Below are 21563 nucleotides of genomic sequence, written 5' to 3'. Positions count from 1 at the left end.
ATTCTGAGAGGCGTGGACAGAATTGATAGTTGGAGTTTTTCTCTCAAGGTAGAACTGTCAATTACGAGGGGACAGATTTAAGATAAAAGGGGGAAAAGGCACATTTTCTTACACAGAGGGTGGTAAGTGCCTGGGATGCATTGTCAGATGTGGTAGAAACATGTACAATAGCAACGTTCAAGAGATAGCTTGACAGTTACACGAACAGAGAGAAAGTGAGGGCTGCAGATGCTGGAGATCAGAGCTGAAAATGTGTTGCTGGAAAAGCGCAGCAGGTCAGGCAGCATCCAAGGAACAGGAGAATCGACGTTTCGGGCATAAGCCCTTCTTCCTGAAGAAGGTCTTATGCCCGAAACGTCGATTCTCCTGGTCCTTGGATGCTGCCTGACCTGCTGCGCTTTTCCAGCAACACATTTTCAGAATACAGGGATGTGGACCACATAGAAGCAAAAGGTTTTCCATTTAGAAAGGCATCGTGTCAGCACAGACTTGATGGACCAAAGGGCCTGTTCCTGTTCTTTAACGTGAGAAATTATGATGTCATGCACTTTGGTAGGATGAATCACAAAGCAGATTATGATGTAATTGTAGAGAGAGACTCCCAATAAAGTGCAACACAGAGGGATCTGGATGCTCTACTGTTCTTTGTTCTTTCTTCCCTCTCTAGTGGGAATATCATCCCAACATCTACCCTAACAAGTAACCTTAGAATTTTGTATGCTTCAATAAGATCACCCTTCATTTCTCTGAACGCAAATGAATAAATGTTTCACCTGTTTATCCATTTTTAGTAAGTCAACCTCTTTATTCGTGAATTTCTTTTGAACTGCTTTGAACGTCAGTATATGATTTTTTTTTATGACAAGTCAAGGTAGGTGTAAGAATGATGTTCCAGATGACAGGGGTGTCCAGAACCAGGGGTCACCGTCAAAGAATATAGAGTAAACTATTAAGGGACTGAGATGAGAAGAGGTCTCTTCACCCAGAGAGTGATGAGCCTGTGGAATTCGCCAGTCCAGACAGCAGTCGAGGCCAAACATTATGTGATTTCAAAAAGGAGTTGGATATAGCAGTTGGGTCTAAAAGGATCAAAAGATATGGAGGAAAATTGAGCTATTGAATTGGATGATCAGCCACAATCATATTAAATAGCGGAGCATGCTTGAAGCATTGACTAGCTTACTCCTGCTCCGATTTTCTATGTTTAAATATAGGGCCCAAAACTGTACCCAGCCAGGTGCAACCTCGTCAACATCCTGTACAGCTGTAACAAGACTAATCTATTTTTAAGCTACAACCCGAAAAATGAAGGCAAAAATTCCACTTGCCTTCTTAATTATTTGCTGCTCCTGCATGTTGTGTGTTTCAAGGACAAGAGCATCCAGATCCCTCTGTGTTGCACTTTATTGGGAGTCTCTCTCTCCAATTACATCATAATCTGCTTTGTGATTCATCCTACCAAAGTGCATGACATCATAATTTCTCACGTTAAACAACGTCTGAAGTTATTGCCTTTTGTTTGATTTATCTATATCCCTTGCAGGTACCTATTGCCTTGTGAAGAGGGAAGGTATCGATCAGTCATGATCCAATTGAATGAATAGGTTTGAGGGGCTGAATGATCTGTTCTTTGTGCTTGTTTCTTCCTCCCTTCCTTTAGGAAGGAGCTGGATTCTTTCCTGAAACATCGATTCCCGCCTCGGGCGACTGTCTGTGTGGAGTTTGCACGATCTCCCCATGGCTGCATGGGTTTCCATCCAGGTCCTCCGGTTTCCTCCCACAATCCAAAGATGTGCAACGCAGGGGAATTGGTCATGCTAAATTATTCAGTGTTAGGTGCATTAGTCAGGAGTAAACGTGGGTTGGGGAATGGGTCTGCGTGGGTTACTCTTCGGTAGATCGATGTGAACTTGTCAGGGCGAAGGGCCTGTTTCCATACTGTAGGGAATCTAATCTAATCATGACAGAGGGGGGGAAAAAGTTGATGGACACAAAATGTAGCAGAGCCCATCTACTTGTTGTGGTACAGAACATTTTTTGCCTCAAAATCCACAATATTGAGGCAAGACATCACTGGGAAATCATTGCTCTTATTCAAAAATATCAAAGAATTAAAAAAAAATTACCTTGAGGATCTGTCCCTCACTGTCTAAAACGTACATGGTAACATCCACATTCCTGGCCACACTCTTGCCTCCTTTCTCAAATTCTCCTCTCTCCAGTGTTACGTACAAGTCATTTCTGATGTCACCTGAGTAAACAAAATGAGCATTAGGGAATACACTTTATTACAGAGTTAATTAAATCTGTGAAAAAAGTGTGTACTTTTTGTTAAAACCTTAAATAAGTTTTCCTTTATTTTTAACCTTGTGCCTGGGTCTCTCAGAATGGTGCATCAACAGTAGCAAAGAGGCAAGAGTCAGCCTGCTCCCAGATTGTGGTTAGATGGGTCTAACTATTGCTGGGATAATTATACTTTCAATTTTCTTTCTTTTCTGGTGCTGGAAATCTTGGATTTAATTTGACAGTTCATTCGGAGGCAGGGATCGGAAACTCATTGTTTGGGGAGGAGAAAACTGAAAATGTCATTCCAGATCAAGACACTAACTTTAAAGCTTTTGCACTGCAGAAATGGGAACTGAGAACATTTTACTTATGAGACTGTACAGTAGTTTTGGTAAAACTGTATGGAAATAAAACAAATTATGTGTATTATACCTCCTAGTCCACTAATGATTGCAACATGTGCAAGAATTTGAAAGTTGGATGTCTTGATAGATCTTTGAGAACTGGCATGATCTTGTGAGCTGAATTACTTGTATTATATATGTTTTATTACTGATTTCTTTCATGTTACATAATTTCAAACATTAGCCTCGCCAACAGCTCCAGAAGAAACAGGACTCCTTCATACCCTTCCAAAGAGAATGTTCTCTATGTACCAATCAGTAGGTTATTTCATTGTACAGAATCATACAAATTGCCAGTATATTACCATTGCCTGACTCACGGGAAGCTATTTTATTGCACAGTACTCTCTCCATAGCCTTCTGCTTCCAAAGTTAGCCAGTTTTCCCTTAAGTAAAGCTTTCCTCTCAATCTCACCATTCCAGGGGGCAAAACAGGACACGCTTCAACATGGGCGAATGTTCTCCTAACCCCTTTCCTCAGTATCAGCATAGGTTAATAGCCGCAGGGGAATGAAATTTCCTCCAGGAAGCAGTATTTCATTGAGTAAATTTAGAATTTTTAAAATTACTTTAACAGCTGTCTCTAACCTTCTTTATTCAACTGAAAACAGTTGCAGTTGGTCAAGGTTTGTTAATTGTAATTATGGATTCCTATCAGTACTGAATGGCCTCAAAAGCTTTAACATACTTTATGAAAAGTGCACATACTCTTTAATAGTGATGTAACCAACATAATTAATGAATTTACAATTACAACTTCACCCTTGTGCTCTTATACTCCCGTGAGCAAAACCCCATGGGCCTTGCATTTGAATTCCTGGGTTTCTATTCATCTGAACCCTTCGGTTTCTTTTCATTAATTAAACAGCATTGGTTACTTCATTTTAATTCCTTCAACCCAAAAATAGAATGCTTCTTTGCTGTTAGACTAAAACAAATCAATTTGAAAAGCAGCACTGGATGCATTTTAAAAAGTAATCTCCACTTTGGCTATCACAGTCCTCACTTGACAATTTTCTATTAGGATTCGCTTGACTGCAGGAGTAGGCTCCCTGCTGATTTTTCACACTTCCACATGGTGCTGAAGTGCTTTGCAGAAGCACTGTTGTGGTCTCCAATGAAATCATTAACTCAGTACAAAGCTCCATACCTTTCTGCTCTCTACAGGCCATGATGCAGTTTATTTGTTCATTAAGTTTTAAGTGAACTTGCCTTCTGTGAATTTCATTCTCTTTCTTTTAATGCAAAATTATAATGATAACATTATCGAAGGGAGAAATATTCTCGCTGCACTCCCACACACAAAATATGTCCGAATGCTATATTCATGTAAAACCACCTACGCAGTTATTGGGATAATGAGAACTCGCTGCCCTCTACTGGTGGAGTCTGTTTTCTATTTGTGAATGAATGTTTGCAATATCAGTTTTCCTCAGATCAATTTAATTCCAAAATAGATGTAACACCTAATTTTTTTTTAAAGAAAAGAACAAAAGCAGGACCCTATCTTTTCTGCAGAATTGCTTGCCTTCACTGAAGGACCTTACAGTCCTGCAAACCCACAGATAACTCACGATGCTACACTGATCTAGCTTCCACCTGAAATATATTAAAACAGCCATTTCCGACACACAAGCCCTCCGTATACATAGGATCTGTTCAGTTGAGGAGGAGTGTGACAGGCAAGTGCTCAAGGATGCCCTTACAAGAACAGGGTATGATACTCAATTCATTGACTGCCAGTTCCGACGTGCCACAGCAGGAAACCGTGATGACCTCCTCAGGAGGCAGACACGGGCTGCAACCGACAGGTTACCCTTCGCTGTCGAGTACTTCCCAGAAGCCATGTTCTTCACAACCTTCAACACGCCTCCATTTCTTGCCTTTAAACAACCACCAAACTTTAAACAGACCATTGTTCACAGCAAACTGCACAGCCTTCAGGACAACACCGCCATACAACCTTGTCACGGCAGCCGCTGCAAGATGTGTCAGTGTATCAACAAGGATAATACATTTACACTTGGGGACACCTCCCACCATGTACGTGGTAAGTGCTCATGTGACTCAGCCAACGTGGTCTCACTCATACACTGCAGGCAAGGATGCCCTGAGGCATGATACGTTGCTGAGACTGAGCAGACACTAGGACAATGGATGAATGGACACTGCACAACAATCAGACAGGGGTGTTCCCTCCCAGTCAGGGAACACTTCAGCGGTCAAGGACATTTAGCTGCAGACCTTCAGGTGACCACCCCTCAAGGCGAACTTCAGGACAAGCAATAACAAAGACTGGCTGAGCAGAAGCTGATAGCAAAGTTTGGTACCCATGAGAATGGCTTCAACCAGGACCTTGGGTTCATGTTACACCACAGGTCACCCCACTGCATGACTGACACATACACACACACACACACACACATATATATGAAAGTTTATGGGATGAATTTTTTTGGCAGATTCACATTTTATTTGCTCAAAAACTGCATGAATCCTTGTAAAACTAAGCAGAGGGCTTTTCAGTCTGACTCAACATTGGGACACAGACGCACTTCACACCTATTGTTCGAAAAGCTGAGCTAACCTGAGAATGATTGAGATGCCGGTGTTGGACTGGGGTGTACAAAGTTAAAAATCACACAACACCAGGTTATAGTCCAACAGATTTAATTGGAAGCACACTAGCTTTCGGAGCGTCGCTCCTTCATCAGGTGGTAGAGAATGGAATTTAAACGAAGTTCTGGGATTTTCATATCAAAGAACAGAAACCAGCATATCCCATTCAAAAAGAGGAAATATTTAATTTAAAATGGTTTAAAATATCACATCTCCATGACACTGGACTCCTTTGGCTGTAAATTCTGTGATCATGATCTTACTCTCCACAACCACCTCTTGGAGGAGTGGCCCTTCGAAAGCTAGTGCTTCCAATTAAACCTGTCGGACTATAACCTGGTGTTGTGTGATTGTTTTACTTCATTGAAGGAGACCGTCGGCCAGTCAGCAACTGCTGTAGTGATGAAGCCATCCGGAGTATCTCCAAGAAAATCCTCCAGATTGACAGCCAGGGTCAATCTGACAGCCAATCAAAAAAAGCTGCAATCACTAACTTCGTAGTGATCTCACTGATGGCAATACATTTGACAGTCTGTTTAGATTCCGTGCTGACTTGATAATTGGTCTGGTCACAAATGTAACTGATACTCAATACCTGAAAGGTCAGTTCTGTTAGATGGAGAAAATGTGATAACACAAATCCGTCTTAGTGCAAAACAGATTTTCTTTGCGGTATGTTTTCAGAAACATCTAATTGGAGAAGACAATACATTGTAAATTTTCAGCCATCTGAAGTGCTGAATAGGTGTCATGCGAGTTGGGGCTCTTCCTCAATTCCAGCCACCGGTGGGTGTTATTTGCCTGCTTGGAAGATTTTCCCAGAGCCACTTGAAGATGACAGGCAGATTGCTGATGTTAACATTAAGAAAGGTGGTAGCTTGACTGGCAGAGGTGGGCATTGCCACTGGAAGAGGAAGGAATTCACAAGTGTGACTCTTGAGATACCTCCTAAAGAGGTAATCAATCTAATAAATTAAATGGTAGCCACACCTTTGGTGGCAGTAGGTGGGGTGGGGGTGGATGTTGAAGGGAAGTGAATCCATCCACTGGAGGGCAAATGGATGTAGTTGTGGGGCTGCTGCTCCTGCAGGACATTGCGTGTGACTTTGTGATCTTCTCGGGCCAGCCTCAAGAGTTTGCCTCCTGTTGGGTTTAGCTCTTAGAGCACGACCCATCTGCCACGGGGAAGACCCTGGCAAAGACACAATCAGCCCATAAATAAGGAATTAATTATGCCGGCTGGCTACCTATCACTGCCATGCTAGAGCTCTGATCATGACCAACCTTTGGAAGATGACCCAAATGAGAGACCTACTGGAACACTGGCTTAATTTCCTGGCCCGACCTTCAAACCCTCCCCACAGGAACAGGAAGGTCTATTTTAAACTTCCTTAGAACAATGTGAGACATTTGACTTCCTCTCACCCCTAAATGGATATGGAAATGTTTGCACAATTCTGAAAAGACTAACAACACCGAATACCTCTACTCTTTTTGTTTGCTATTCGTACCTCAGGAAGTACTAACCACAAGACAAGTTTTCTCATCTCAGTTCAAGATCAGAAAAAGCCAATTTTACTACATTATGGTGAGATGCATAAACAATAGTATTATTTAAAAGAAGGGGTGGAAAATACAAGTTACCAATGAGCCAGAGGTAGATTATCACTGTCAGATGACATGCAAAACTAACGGTCTATTTATCTGGACAGATGGATATACAAAATCCCATGGCATTAGTCGTACAAGGGCAGTAAGTATTCTCAGTCTGCAGAATTTGAAAGCAAGTCTGTCAAGATTTAAGAAGTTTCTGTTTGAGTGTTTCATGCTTCTTTCTGGATTCTTAGTTAATCCAATTCTTCACATTGTTTTCAAACTTTGTCTTATGTAGTTATGAATCAGAGTCATTTTCAAGATTCATTTCCTGTGGCTGAATTCCAAATAAGTTAATTTATTTTCAGAAGTCTTGCTTATTTTTCAATTATTGTCATGGTTTATATGTTCTCATTTATTAAATACAACTAGATCTGTTACCTGAGTTTACTCTGCACCTATTTACATGTTTATGTTATTGCTCCAGACCTGAGTCCATCACTCACTTTTCATCTTTATTAACTTCATTTCTGTTTACTCCTTCTAGATCTTTTTCTATTGTCCTTTTTTGTATCCTTTCACTCTTTCACTCTCAGATACTCAATCCTTCCAATTCCCTGACCCGACCTTTTTGTACACCTCAACCTTCTTGCTTTGTTGCCGAAAGCTTCCTTCTCTTGGCATCCTTTGATGTGCTGTTCTGGCATTTAGCACTGACCCATTAAGAGCAGCAACTTTAATTGCCCCATCCTACTTACTTCATCTTCTCTCCTGGTGTGTTCACTGGCAGTCACCCATGCCAATCTTCTTCCTTTTCAACTCATCACTCAAAATGAGTCTCTTAACTGCTGTCTCAAATGGCATAACAAGCCACTTAGTTGCATCAATCGACTTTAAAAAAGTCTCAAAGGAATGAAACCAAATAGACCACACAATGACCTAGGCATTGGAAATAACAACGGTGAACTCAGTTCAGTCAATGCTGCAGGTCTTCCTCACTAACGCCTGGGCACGAGTGCCAAATTTGGGTGAATCATCTCACAGATTAGTCAAGCAATATCCTGACATTGTTGAATAAAATCCTGAGAATAACCACACGGTTAGGTGAATCGGCCATGGTAAGTTGCCCATAGTGTTCAGGGATGTGTTGGTCGGGTGCATTAGTCAGGGGAAAGGTAGAGTAATAGGGTAGGGGAATGGGTCTGGGTGGGTTACTCTTCAGAGGGTCAGTGTGGAATTGTTGAGCCAAATAGACGGTTTCACACTGTAGGGATTCTATGATTTAACTATGATCCCAGACAACAGCATCACCATTCCTGGGTATCTCCTGTCCCACACATAGGACAGATTTAATTTAATCCAGGCAATTATCACGTATCACACTACCCTTGAAGGAACCAGAATGGTGAAATGAGTCATCAGCAGTGCTATCAAGCAGTTTAGCAATAACCTGTGTACTGATGCTCAATTTAGGTTCTGCCAGAGCCACAAAGTACCAGTTCAAACAAGGTGAAAAGAGATGATCTCCAGTGTAGAATGTCAAGGGACTGCCTAAACAGCAAGGCAGCATTCGACTAGGGGTGACATTAAGGAGCCTGTTGAAAACTGGAATCAATACGAATTAAGGGAATTGGAGACATACCTGAGACAACTAAAGATGGCTATGGTTGTTAGCGGTCAGTCATCTCAGATCTAAATTATCTCAGAGTAATGTCCTAGATGCAAAAACCTTCAGTTGCTTCATCAATGACCTTCCCTCCATTGGAAGGACTGAAGTGGGGATGTTAACAAGTCATTGGTTCTTATGCCTCCATCTGATTTAGTGTCAAATTTTGTTGGATCGCATTCTTGCCAACTGCCTGTGACATTTTAGTACATGAAGGATGTTATCAGAAAGTTCTCCTAAAATCAGATATATTGTACTTTTTCTGTCTTTCAAAGACAAGATGATTCCATGGTAGGACCAGCATCTAAGGAAAATTTGGCAATAGAAAACAGTTTGAGAAGTCTGGGTTGGAGGGGAGTAGAGCTGCTCGTGGCGACAATGTGGAACGTGAAAGCCAAGACTATCTAAAATTATCTGCAAAAGAAACTCCACTAAATTGTCACACCTGCTTTAGATTGTGTGCCAGTAATTCCCAAATTTAAATGCAACTTCTCCTTTCCAATAGTTATAGAGTCATAGATGTACAGCATGGAAACAGACCCTTTGGTCCAACCCATCCATGCCGACCAGATATCCCAACCCAATCTAGTCCCACTTGCCAGCACCCGACCCATATCCCACCAAGCCCTTCCTATTCATATACTCATCCAAATGCCTCTTAAATGTTGCAATTGTACCAGCCTTCACCACTTCCTCTGGCAGCTCATTCCTTACACGTACTACCCTCTGTGTGAAAAAGTTGCCCCTAAGATCTCTTTAATATCTTTCCCCTCTCAACCTAAACCTATGCCTTTTGGTTCTGGACTCACTGACCCCAGGAAATGTCTTTGCCTATTTACCCTATCCATGCCCCTCATAATTTTGTAAACCTCTATAAGGTCACCCCTCAGCCTCCGACACTCCAGGGAAACAGTCCCAGTCTGTTCAGCCTCTCCCTATAGTGCTAACCCTCCAACCCTGGCAACATCCTTGTAAATCTTTTCTGAACCCTTTCAAGTTTCACAACATCTTTTTGATAGGAAGGAGACCAGAATTGCACGCAATACTCCAACAGTGGCCTAACCAATGTACTGTACAGCCACAACATGACCTCCCAGACTCATTACTCTGACCAATAAAAGAAAGCATACCAAACGCCTGTATTCCATGAGATCTAACCAGTCTCCCATGCGGGAGCATGTCGCATGCCTTACTGAAGTCCATATCGATCACATCTACCGCTCTGCCCTCAGCAATCCTCTTTGGTACTTCCTCAAAAAACTCAATCAAGTTTGTGAGACATGATTTCCCATGCACAAAGCCATGTTGACTATCCCTAATCAGTCCTTGCCCTTCCAAATATATGTACATCCTGTCCCTCAGGATTCCCTCCAACAACTTGCCCACCACCAATGTCAGGCTCACTGGTCTTTAGTTCCCTGGCTTGTCCTTACCACCCTTCTTAAACAGTGGCACCACATTAGCCAACCTCCAGGCTCCTGGCACCTGACCTGTGACTATCGATGATACAAATATCTCAGCAAGAGGCCCAGCAATCAGTTCTCTAGCTTCCCACAGAGTTCTAGGGTACACCTGATCAGGTCCTGGAGATTTATCTACTTTTATGCGTTTCAAGACATCCAGCACTTCCTCCTCTGTAATATGGACATTTTGCAAGGTGTCACCATCTATTTCTCCACAGTCTATTTCTTCCATATCCTTTTTCACAGTAAATACTGATGCAAAATACTCGTTTAGTATGCGGCTCCATACAAAGGCCACCTTGCTGATCTTTGAGGGGCCCTATTCTCTCTCTCGTTATCCTTTTGTCCTTGATGTATTTGTTAAAACCCTTTGGATTCTCCTTCACCCTATTTGCCAAAGCTATCTCATGTCCCCTTTATGCCCTCCTGATTTCCTCCTACTGCCTTTATACTCTTCTAATGATTCACTCGATCTATCCTTTCTATGCCTTACATATGCTTTCTTCTTTTTCTTAACCAAACTCTCAATTTATTTAGTTATCCATCATTCCCTATACCTACCAGCCTTTCCTTTCACCCGAAAAGGAATATACTTTCTCTGGATTCTCAGTATCTCATTAGATTAGATTAGATTACATTAGATTACATTACATTACAGTGTGGAAACAGGCCCTTTGGCCCAACAAGTCCACACCGACCCGCCGAAGCGGAACCCACCCATACCCCTACATTTACCCCTTACCTAACACTACGGGCAATTTAGCATAGCCAATTCACCTGACCTGCACATCTTTGGACTGTGGGCGGAAACCGTAGCACCCGGAGGAAACCCACGCAGACACGGGGAGAATGTGCAAACTCCACACAGTCAGTCGCCTGAGGCGGGAATTGAACCCGGGTCTCTGGCGCTGTGAGGCAGCACTGAGCCACCGTGCCGCCCATTCCTGAAGGCTTCCCATTTTCCAGCTGTCCCTTTATCTGCGAACATCTGCCTCTAATCAGCTTTATAAAGGCCGTCAAAATTGGCCTTACTCCAATTTATATCTTCAACTTTTAGATCTGGCCTATCCTTTTCCATCACTATTTTAAATCTAATAAAATTGTGGTCGCTGGCCCCAAATTGCTCCCCCACTGACACCTCAGTCATCTGCCCTGCCTGATTTCCCAAGAGTAGGTCAAGTTTTGCACCTTCTCTAGTAGCTACATCCACATACTGAATCAGAAAATTGTCTTGTACACTCTTAACAAATTCCTCTCCATCTAACCCTTAACACTATGCCAGTCCCAGTGTATGTTTGGAAAGTTAAAATCCCCTACCATAACCATATTATTCTTACAGATAGCTGAGATCTCCTTACAAGTTTGTTTCTCGATTTCCCTCTGACTATTAGGAGGTCTATAATACAATCCCAATAATGTGATCATCCCTTTCTTATTTCTCAGTTCCACCCAAATAATGTCCCTGGATGTATTTCCCTCAGTACAGCTGTAATGCTATCCCTTGTCAAAAATGCCACTCTCCCTCCTCTCTTGTCTCCCTTTCTATCCTTCCTGTAGCATTTGTATCCTGGAACATTAAGCTGCCAGTCCTGCCCATCTCTGAGCCATGTTTCTGTAATTGCTATGATATCCCAGTCTCATGTTCCTAACCATGCCCTTAATTCATCTGCCTTCCCTGTTCGGCCCCTTGCATTGAAATAAATGCAGTTTAATTTATTGGTCCTACCTTGTCCCTGCCTGCCCTGACTGTTTAACTCACTTCTGTTCTCAACTGTACCAGTCTCAGATTGACCTCTTTCCTCACTATCTCCCTGGGTCTTTGTAATCTCCCTTCAGAATGTCAACCCTTTCCCTTCCTATGTCGTTGGTTCCAAAGTGGACAATGACCTCTTGCTGGCCTCTCTCCCCCGTGAGAACATTCTGCACCCTTTCTGAGACATCCTTGATCCTGGCATGGGGGGAGCATCACACAATTCTGCTTTTTCGCTGCTGGCCACAGAAACATTTGTCTGTACCTCTGACTAGAGAATCGCCAAACATAATTGTCTCTCCGAATCCGGCGTACCCCTCGTTGCATTAGAGCCAGTCTCAAAACCAGAAACTTGGCTGTTTGTGCTACATTCCCCCGAGAATCCATTACCCCCTACATTTTCCAAAACAGCATACTTGTTTTAAATGGGTATATCCACAAAAGATTCCTGCTCTAGCTGCCTACCTCTCTTACCTTTCCTGGAGTTAACCCATCTATGTGACTGTATCTGAGACTTTCCCCCCTTCCTATAACTGCCATCCATCACATACTGTTGCTGTTGCAAATTGCTCATTGCTTCTAACTGTCTCTCCAACCGATCCATTCGATCTGATAAGATTTGCAACCAACAGAATTTATGGGAGATATAATCCGGAGTAACCCTTAAACACTCTTTAAGCTCCCACATCGGACAAGAAGCACATACCACTCTATTAAAGGCCATTTTTGCTCCTTCACAATCTATAGACCAGAAAATAACACCGTCTTCTTCCTCTACAAACACTGCCCCAGGTTAAGTTAATAGTTATGGCTTATATTTTAAGTTTAATCAAGAGACATATCTCCAAAAACATATAATCAAGAAAGAACCCACTCTACTCACTTATCTGATTCTGTGCTGTGAACTTCACCCAAACAGTTCCAAGATCAGTTGTGAATTTCACTGTTTGTAAATTTTCCTAGATGCACTCCGATGTCCAGTGATACATGAATTCAAACAGCAACGGCAGTGTCAGTTTCTTTCTCTCTCTCTCCTGCACTGACCTCACCATGTGCTTCCTTTGTCTGTTCTTCTCCCTTTTAAAACTGCTGTTGTTTCAACTTTTTTTCCCAAAGTTCCAAAACAATGCAACAGCATATAAAACAAGATGGAGGAAGGGAAAAATTTCTGGCTGGAACAGCGGCTGCTTTGGAATTAGAGGAAATCACCTGCAGCACCTAAAATACCTCAAAACAGGAGCAGCTGTTACAGCCAGAAATTTCTCCGGTCCTCCATCTTGGATTACCCGACTGCAGACTAATGGGCTGACAGGTGCTTGATTTCCCCCTCTTCCCATGGCCAGAAGGAATAAACAGTATAGATAAAACTGAACTCATTGCAGAATGACACAGCTAAAAACAGGAATAACAACTTTTTATTGCAGAAACATCTATGTCCCTCTGTAGATTGGTAGCATGAGACAGATGGAGGAACTATTACTTGCTTTGAGGAAAATCAGGTCACCGGTGGATAGTCATTTTCATGTAAGAGTTTGCCAATTAACTTTTGCTCAAAGAAATCATCTAAGTTAAACTTAGTTATCTATTTTTTGCAGTTGTCACATGTCAGTCGGTACAACAATTGAGGCAACAGGCCATTGTTGAGCCAATAGACATGTCAATTCGTACAACATTGTCAGGTTAACCCAAACTAAGTTGCCATCAATAATTTATTTTGAAAGGTCAAAATTAAAAATCACTCAACACCAGGTTATTGTCCAACAGGTTTATTTGGAAGCACGAGCTTTCGGAGTGCTGCTCCTTCATCAGGTCATTGCAGAGTATATCCTTCATCAGGTCATTGTGGCATATAACCTTATATTCTACAACCACCTGATGAAGGAGCAGCACTCCGAAAGCTAGTGCTTCCAAATAAACCTTGTGTTGTGTGATTTTTAACTTTGTCCACCCCAGTCCAACACCTATACCTCCATTTCAAACATCAAAAGGTCAGTGTTGTCACTGTTGTTCTGTACATAACTGCAAATCGTTATCTAAGGGAACAATATTTCCACTGATGTTGTATTGCTCAGTAGTTGATTGAAGTGCCAAGTTGAGTAACACGTTCAACAATAACCTGCCTTTATATAACTTAGATCAAAACTTTCCAAAGGTACTTCACAAATGCATATCATTAAAAACAAGAACAATGGAGTGTTAGAAAAAAGATATTGAGAGGGGCGACCAAAATTTTAACAAAGGGATGAAATATAAGCAAAAGAAGAGTTGGAGAAATGGAAATTTGAGCAGGAAATTTCAGCAAGTGTGGGAACTAATGGTGCAATGGAATAGGCAACATATTCAGAAACAAAACAATGCAGAATTTGGGCAATAAAGATAATGTTCAGAGATAGGAAGAGACAGGATCATAAAACAATTTAAACACGAAAAAAGGGATCAACAGTTGTGTAATGCCTTTAATACAGTAATATGCCCCAAGGAATTTCAGAGTGTAACTCCCAAACAAAAATGGATGCAAAATTTGACATAGAACCATTTAAGGAAGGATTCATTCACTTGGTCAAAGAAGTAAGTTGCAAGAAGTGTCATTAAGGAAGAAATGGAGGACAAGGATGAACTGGAGATGCAGGCAGGTTTAAGACCAAGTGGAATAAAAGTCAGACATAAAACACGTTGAAAGTACGTTGCTATTTCATAAGTTTCTTCTTGATCTTTGGTCTTAATACCACTTTCCTGATCCATCCCACATTTCTTAATTCCTTAAGGTCCAAAGATCTTTTACCTAGCCCTAAATATAATTATCAACTCAGCAATCTGAATTGATTGACCTCTTGTCCTGAGGACTATGCCCCATTGTTCCAGAGCACCAGTCAGAAAAACCAATTCTTTGCACTTACCTTTTCAGGCTTTCATGGGATCTTCTAAGTATTGATGAGATCACCATCACTTCTGATTCTTTTGAACACCAGACAAAATAAACCTAATGACCTTAATTTTTCATCACAGGGCAAACTCTGTCATCCCATTTTCAATGTAATTTTGCTGCATCAACTTTTGTCCAATTAAGTTCCTGTGTAGGTTCAGGGAGCAATGTGGTACACTGTACTCAAAAATTAGTCTCACCAAAATATGCTTAGCAAAAGTTCCTGTTTTTTAACTCCAGTCCCCAGCTTAGGAAGGAACTTTCAGATTTTAGGATTAAGCAGCTGAAGGCATAGGTGCAAGGGTCCAGCAAATAAAATAGAAGATACCAAAGAGGCTGGAATTTGAGATACTGAGTGAACTTGGTGGGACTTGGGAGATTTCAGAGATAGGGAGAAGTGATGAGATGGAGGGATTCAAAAACAGGGAAGAAAACTTTAAACATTGTTGAAGAAAACATTGTTGGACCAGGATTCGACAAATCTACAAGCACTACAATAATGCATGAATGGGATTTGGTACAATTTAGGTATGCAAAGATCTGAATGAGTTCAAGTTTATGGAGGTTGAAAAATGGGATGCTGGCCAGGACAACATTGGAATAGTCCATTTTGGAAACTAAAGGCATGGATAGGGTTTCAGTATCAGATGGGATGAGAAAGGTTTAAGGACAGGTGATGATTACACAGCTCTGTTGATTGAGTTATGATCCTATCTGATGATAATACTGGACAAGTCCGATCCCAGAATTAAACTTGGCTTGATGGATTATATATTAAATAAATAAAATAAAAAATAAATCTGGTGGTTACTAAGTGAAACATATTTATGAGGCTGCAGATGTTTTTAATTTTTATTACTCAAAAGAGAAGACAAAATCAAACTAACTTACGTTAATAAGGCAATTTTGAAAAATCTTAACACAAACAACAAAGTTTCAGCCTGCTTCAAAACATTATCAGGTAGAGATTCAGACCCATAGAAATTACTCTCCTAACTCATTTCTAAGTTTCTCCTCAACTGACTCCTTCCAGTTTCTTTTTCTTGAAATGTGGAAACAATTTTGAAATTCATTGCGAGTCTGATGATGTGTAACCTTTCACAATTCTGATTATCTAAACTTTTTCAACTCCAACTTGAAGATTTCTATCTCAGACTCTCTGGTTTGGAGATGCGCTTCCCTCCACTTCACCTGATGAAGGAGCAGTGCTCCGAAAGCTTGTGATTTTAAATAAATCCTTTTTGACTGTGACCTGGTGTTGTGTGACTTCGGACTTTGTCCACTCCAGTCCAACACTGGCACCTCCACACCAAGGTTTGAAAGTATTACAGACTGGCAAAAATCTGCTGCTGCAATGACTTGTTGGCTCCGAGCTCAACTACACTAGAATGAAACATGCAAAGAGGGAACCTTTTTCTTGAGTGAACTGAACTCTTGTTTGCTTCAGAACTAAAATCAAAACAAAACTAATGGCCTAATATATTCACAATACCAGTCATAAACTCAAAAGTATAAACATCTTCTCCATTAAAACCACAGGAATCTACCAGGTGCTTGACTATGGCCATGTTTTTTCTTGGAACTGATACATTTAGGTCACTGATCCAGAATGACTTTCTGACCCTTTAAGAAAATTTCAGAGCACAAATTCATATCTTTGGGCCTCTCTTTCTAATACTATCAATATTCCCACAATAATAATAATAGTTGTGGGCGGCACTGCTGCCTCACAGCGCCAGAGACCCGGGTTCAATTCCCACCTCAGGTGACTCTCTGTGTGGAGTTTGCACATTCTCCCCATGTCTGCGTGGGTTTCCTCTGGGTGCTCCGGTTTCCTCCCACAATCCAAAAAAAATGTGCAGGTTAGATGAATTGGCCATGCTAAATTGCCTGTAGTGTTAGGTGAAAGGGTAAATGTAGGGGAATGGTTCTAGGTGGGTTACGCTTCGGCGGGTCGGTGTGGACTTGTTGGGCTGAAGGGCCTGTTTCCACACTAAGTAATCTGTAAATCTGAATCTGTAAATCAGGTTACATAACATGGTCAAAAGTACATTTTACAAACATCAACATTGAGAGGTCTGGTTCAGTCTCAAACAGTGTGCTAGGCGTGAGTTGGGTTTGAGTGCACAGAATGGAGTTTGCAGAATGGACAAAAGAAATTAATATTGGTCCTTCCAATATTTAGTTGAAAGAAAATTTCAACCTCAGGAACAGTGGAACTGAGAACATTGTAGCTCAGCAAGGGTTGACCTGGGTTTGCAGAACTTTCAACAAGATAGGATACAGACAGAACATGATCAGCTAAGCTCAGGTCTTTGGATGGTTGGAAGTGAAATGTTGGAGTACTGCAATACCTGAATGAAGGCATGAGAAATTATTTGTAAATCAGTTCCAACTTCAGACTGTTCTTTTTGATGGAAGGCATTGTGTTTGTGCTTTTTAAAGCTCACTGTCATAGGACTTCTGCATTTTGGACCAAATGTTAAACCAACACGAGAGACGGCATGGTGGCTCAGTGGTTAGCCCTGTGGCCTCACAGCACCAGGGACCTAGGTTCAATTCCAGGCTCGGGCAACTGTCTGTGTGGAGTTTGCACATTCTTCCAGTGTCTGCGTGGGTTTCCTCCCACAATCCAAAGATGAGCAGGTTACGCGAATTTGCCATGCTAAATTGTCCAGCTTGTTCAGGGAATGTGAAGGTTGGGGTAAATGTAGAGTAATAGGGAATCGGTTTGGATGGGATCATTTTCGGAGGGTCGGTGTGGACTTGTAGGGCCGAAGGGCCTGTTTCCATGCTGTAGGGATTCTATTCTATTCTAAGACCTCAATACAGAAACATAAATTAATGGAGAAACTCAGCAGATCTGGCAGCCACTGTGGAAAGAAAGCAGAGTTAACCTTTTAGGTCCAGTAACCCTTCCTCAGAACTAAGTTGCTGCCAGATCTGCTGAATCTCTCCAGCAATTTGTTTTTAGTTTCAGATTTCCGGCATCCACAGTTGTTTGTTTGTTGTTGCTACAACACTTTAATACATTGTTCAGGAAAAACACCCCACAGTTCCTGCAATATTAATTTTCATGTAACACCTCAACATCAAGCCATTGTTATGATGCTTTAGCTTGTAGTGAACATATAATAAAATGCAATATATACAGAAGTTTTCTACCTTTCTCCTACTTGATGAAATTTAAAATAAAAAGGCAATTTTATTCTGCAGATTCTAAAGATAGATTTATTTGGAGGCATTGCTCAAGTCCATGAACGAGTGAAAAAAGTTAATTTCAGTTTATAGTGGCTCTTCCAGCTCCTGTATTATAGATCAAAGTGCAGTTACATTTAAAGCTGTTCTGTAAAAGCCTTCTTGGAGAAAGGAAATTCCAGTCACCAGATATAAAGGCCAAGTTAGAATTAATGACATAATCATTTGCGTGAGTCTACAGTTAATGCCAGGAACATTACACAGAGATAATGAGACTCCAATTGACATCCTGTGACCAAAGTGCATGTTTTTATGAACTTATAAACGTAGAATGCAAATGCAAAGGTTTCTTAATCGTTGATTTTACTCATACAAATTTGGTGCATTTAGAATGACTGTAAAATAAATCACAAACCGTGGAGCTTACAAGTTTTACTGAATTAACATTGTGTCATTAAAATATGCAGTGAAAAGGAGGGTTTGAAAAGTATCTAGCATATAAAACACAATTTCTGAGCAGCTCTCCTCAATTCTAAATTCTCAAATCTCATTGTCTTTAACCGTCACTCACCCAATTCCATTCTATCTGCCCAAAAAGGCATTGGAGCAGAGATAAGCATGAAGTCCCACTCCTTCCAACACACATGCACAGTGATAGCAGTGTACAATCTGCAAGGTGCATTGCAGAATTTCACTAAAAATATTTTAATGGCATCTTCCAAATTGGCACCCTCTACTACTTGGAAGGGTAAACAGCATGAGGGGACCAAACATTTAAAGTTCCCTTCAACATTGCATACCAAACTGACTGAAAATACATATCACTGTTACTTCACTGTCACTGGTTTGAAAGCCTTGATACCACAAGAACTGCAAGAATTCAAGAAGGTAGCAAACCAATATATTCTCACAGGCAATTAAGGATGGGCCATCAATGCCAACCATGCCATCAATGCCAACCATGCCATCAATGCCCACATTTTACAAACAGGCACTAAAAAGAAAATCATAATGTCCTGAAAGCAATATATTCTTCAAGAGAAGACTAATGAAGAAAAGACGCAGTCTATTTATACAACAGCCTTTCAATCCTGGGTTGCTCCCAAGTGTTTTACAGCAATGAATTACTTTGAATGTATAGTTACTGCAGTAATGTGGGAAACATACCATTCAATCTGTGCACAGGAAGGTTCCAAAAACATCAGTGAAATAAATAGTTTGTTTTATAAAAAGACAATATTGTTTGAAGGATAAATATTTGCCAGGACACCTGCTCTTCTGTAAAGACGACCATGTCATCTTTAACATTCACCTGAATGGGGAGATCTGCAAAGTGGGGAATTTATATTTACAGCTTCCCTCAGCTGAGGATATGCTGAAACATTCAAAGGCACAACTTTCCAACTATCACTGAATAGTATTAAAATGTGAGCTTTTCAATGGCTTACTGTATACATGGTACAAATAATTAAAAATGTTTAAGCCAAGTATGAACACTAAAAAGGTAATACTTCAAGTCCACAATCTTGTATTGTCTTTGTCATGGTTTGTACAGCCTAAAATACTCCAGAAAAAGAAAGCACATTGTTTTAAAATGAGGATGAATTACTTGCAAGACCTTGTGTTAACCAAAACCCAATTTGTGGAGACAGAAAATGAAGTGTAACAATTCCTAGAACTGTTTTAACATGATCCATAACAACTTCATTGTCGTTCAGCCTACCTGGCATTATAATATCCGAAAAGCCCAATTTTCTGGTGATCGCCACACCTCTTGTGAACAATACTGGGTATTCTCTCCGGATCTGATCAATATCTCCATGTAGCAGCTGTAGTGCAACAGACAAACCTTTAAAACAAAACAGATATATAATGTTGAAATTTTCCAGAGGTTGCTTTACTTCTTGGAAGAAAATATTCTGCAAAAGAACAGTTCAATGAGGAAAGCCGTCTGGAATTTAATGGGCTCACAATGATTTATGAGAAAAACAAATGGTTCTTAAGGAGTCTGCTTCATGTAAGATTATTCTGCATTGAAAGTCAGCAGGAGTGGTACATTTAAATTGTACATTTCAATCAAGTGATTATTGCATTCCAATATACCACATGTTGTGTATTGCTTCTCTTGTTCCTTATGAGGAAATTAATGACAGTTCTTGAGTTTAACTCCTGTTAACAAATGGTAATTTCTGCATTTGACTTTGCTATAAATTATTTCGAGTCTCAATTATATTCAAATGACACCATGATGAAGTATCTTATCTCGGGGATAACCACTTTTTTTATTTAATTCAATCAAAAGTTGACAGTGCTTCTGAAGCACATCACTGTGGAGTAAATCCATCAAAATGAGCTCATTTGAAATGAAAGGACCACACCAGATGAAGACATACAAGATTTCCCATCAATGGCCAACCTGCATTGCAATCTCACAGCGACATTAACTAACACTTCAAAAGCATAATGCAATCTCTATCTTATATGAACCAATTAACATTTTCCAAATTTCTTAAATCTATTTGAAATAACCATGTGATGGCATGTGGGTAGGAAGCGAGCAACCTGCCCTTTGCTGTCCAAGATTTGGTTGTGGGTTTTAAGTGCCTCATTGAGTCATACAGCATGGAAACACATCCTTTGGTCCAACCAGTCCATGAAGATGATAATCCCAAACTAAACTAGTCCCATCTGCCTGCTCCTGACCCATGACCCTTCAAACCTCTCCCATTGATGTACTTATCCAAATGTCTTTTGAACACTAACTGAACACACATCCACCACTTCCTTCGGAAGTTATGCCATACGCAAACCACCCTCTGTGCAGAAACATTGCCCCTCATGTCTTTTATAAATCTCTCTCCTCTCGCATTAAAAATTTGACCCCATCCTATGGAAAAAACACCTACCATTAACCCTATCGCCCTCATAATTTTATAAACTTCTTTTTGGTCACCTCTCAACCTCCTGTGCTCCAGTGAAAATGTGAAATGATTTTGCATTTAAACAGTTTGTGAGAAGTGCAAGTCTACTGTGTAAAACTGGCATTCTGCATTCAATATACATTTATTCAAGAAATGTAATGCCTTTGCCATATAATAATCCATTAAATCAAAGAGAAGTTGAAAGTCGAAATAATAATTACAAATGAATAATAGAACATCTAAAACAGAATCAAGCACAGTACTGTAACAGTTAAATTCTTCAGTGTTCAATATGTAAATTACAGTTAAAGTTATGCAACATTATCAGGCAAACAATTCTAACACAAAGTTGGAGCATAAGAAGAGACGGATCGAGATGGAAGCTTCAACACTAACTGATAAATATGCTTATTTGGAAGCACTCGCTTTCGGAACGCCGCTCCTTGTTGTGGAGGTTAAGATCATGCTCACAGAATTTATAGCCAAAGGAGTCCAGTGTCATGACCGGTACCTCCAAGTCACGATAAATATGCAGCATTCTAACCTATAAAATTCAGATACCTGTTCCTCTAAAAAAAGAATAAATAGTCACTAAAATGGGTACACATTTTGACCTGATGATAATCTTAAAACATACTACAAAATGAGATTAAAATAAAGACTTCAAATAGATCATTGCAACACAGATCCAAACATCATGCAAGACTCATTTCACAACAGTGGACTCAGGCCAATACAAC

General features: G+C 40.6%; 1 protein-coding gene across 7 annotated transcripts in view; it reads right to left on the bottom strand.

Annotated features, from left to right (window-relative positions):
• The window catches only part of LOC122559665 (dedicator of cytokinesis protein 4-like), a 569310-nt gene that overhangs the window by 296806 nt on the left and 250941 nt on the right, over nucleotides 1-21563 (bottom strand). For all 7 annotated transcript variants that reach the window (XM_043709516.2, XM_043709519.2, XM_043709517.2 and 4 more), the window contains exons 13-14: nucleotides 19626-19751; nucleotides 2127-2251 (exon numbers count right to left, since the gene is read on the bottom strand). In XM_043709516.2, coding sequence (XP_043565451.2) covers nucleotides 2127-2251; nucleotides 19626-19751 — 251 coding nt within the window. The remainder of the gene's footprint in view (nucleotides 1-2126; nucleotides 2252-19625; nucleotides 19752-21563) is intronic.

Source organism: Chiloscyllium plagiosum, unplaced genomic scaffold, assembly GCF_037043375.1.
Source record: "Chiloscyllium plagiosum isolate Xiang-an unplaced genomic scaffold, Cpla_swu_hap1 HiC_scaffold_19, whole genome shotgun sequence".
Lineage (NCBI taxonomy): Eukaryota > Metazoa > Chordata > Chondrichthyes > Orectolobiformes > Hemiscylliidae > Chiloscyllium > Chiloscyllium plagiosum.
Note: the sequence above shows the minus strand (reverse complement) of the source record. Positions and strands in the feature narration are given on the sequence as shown.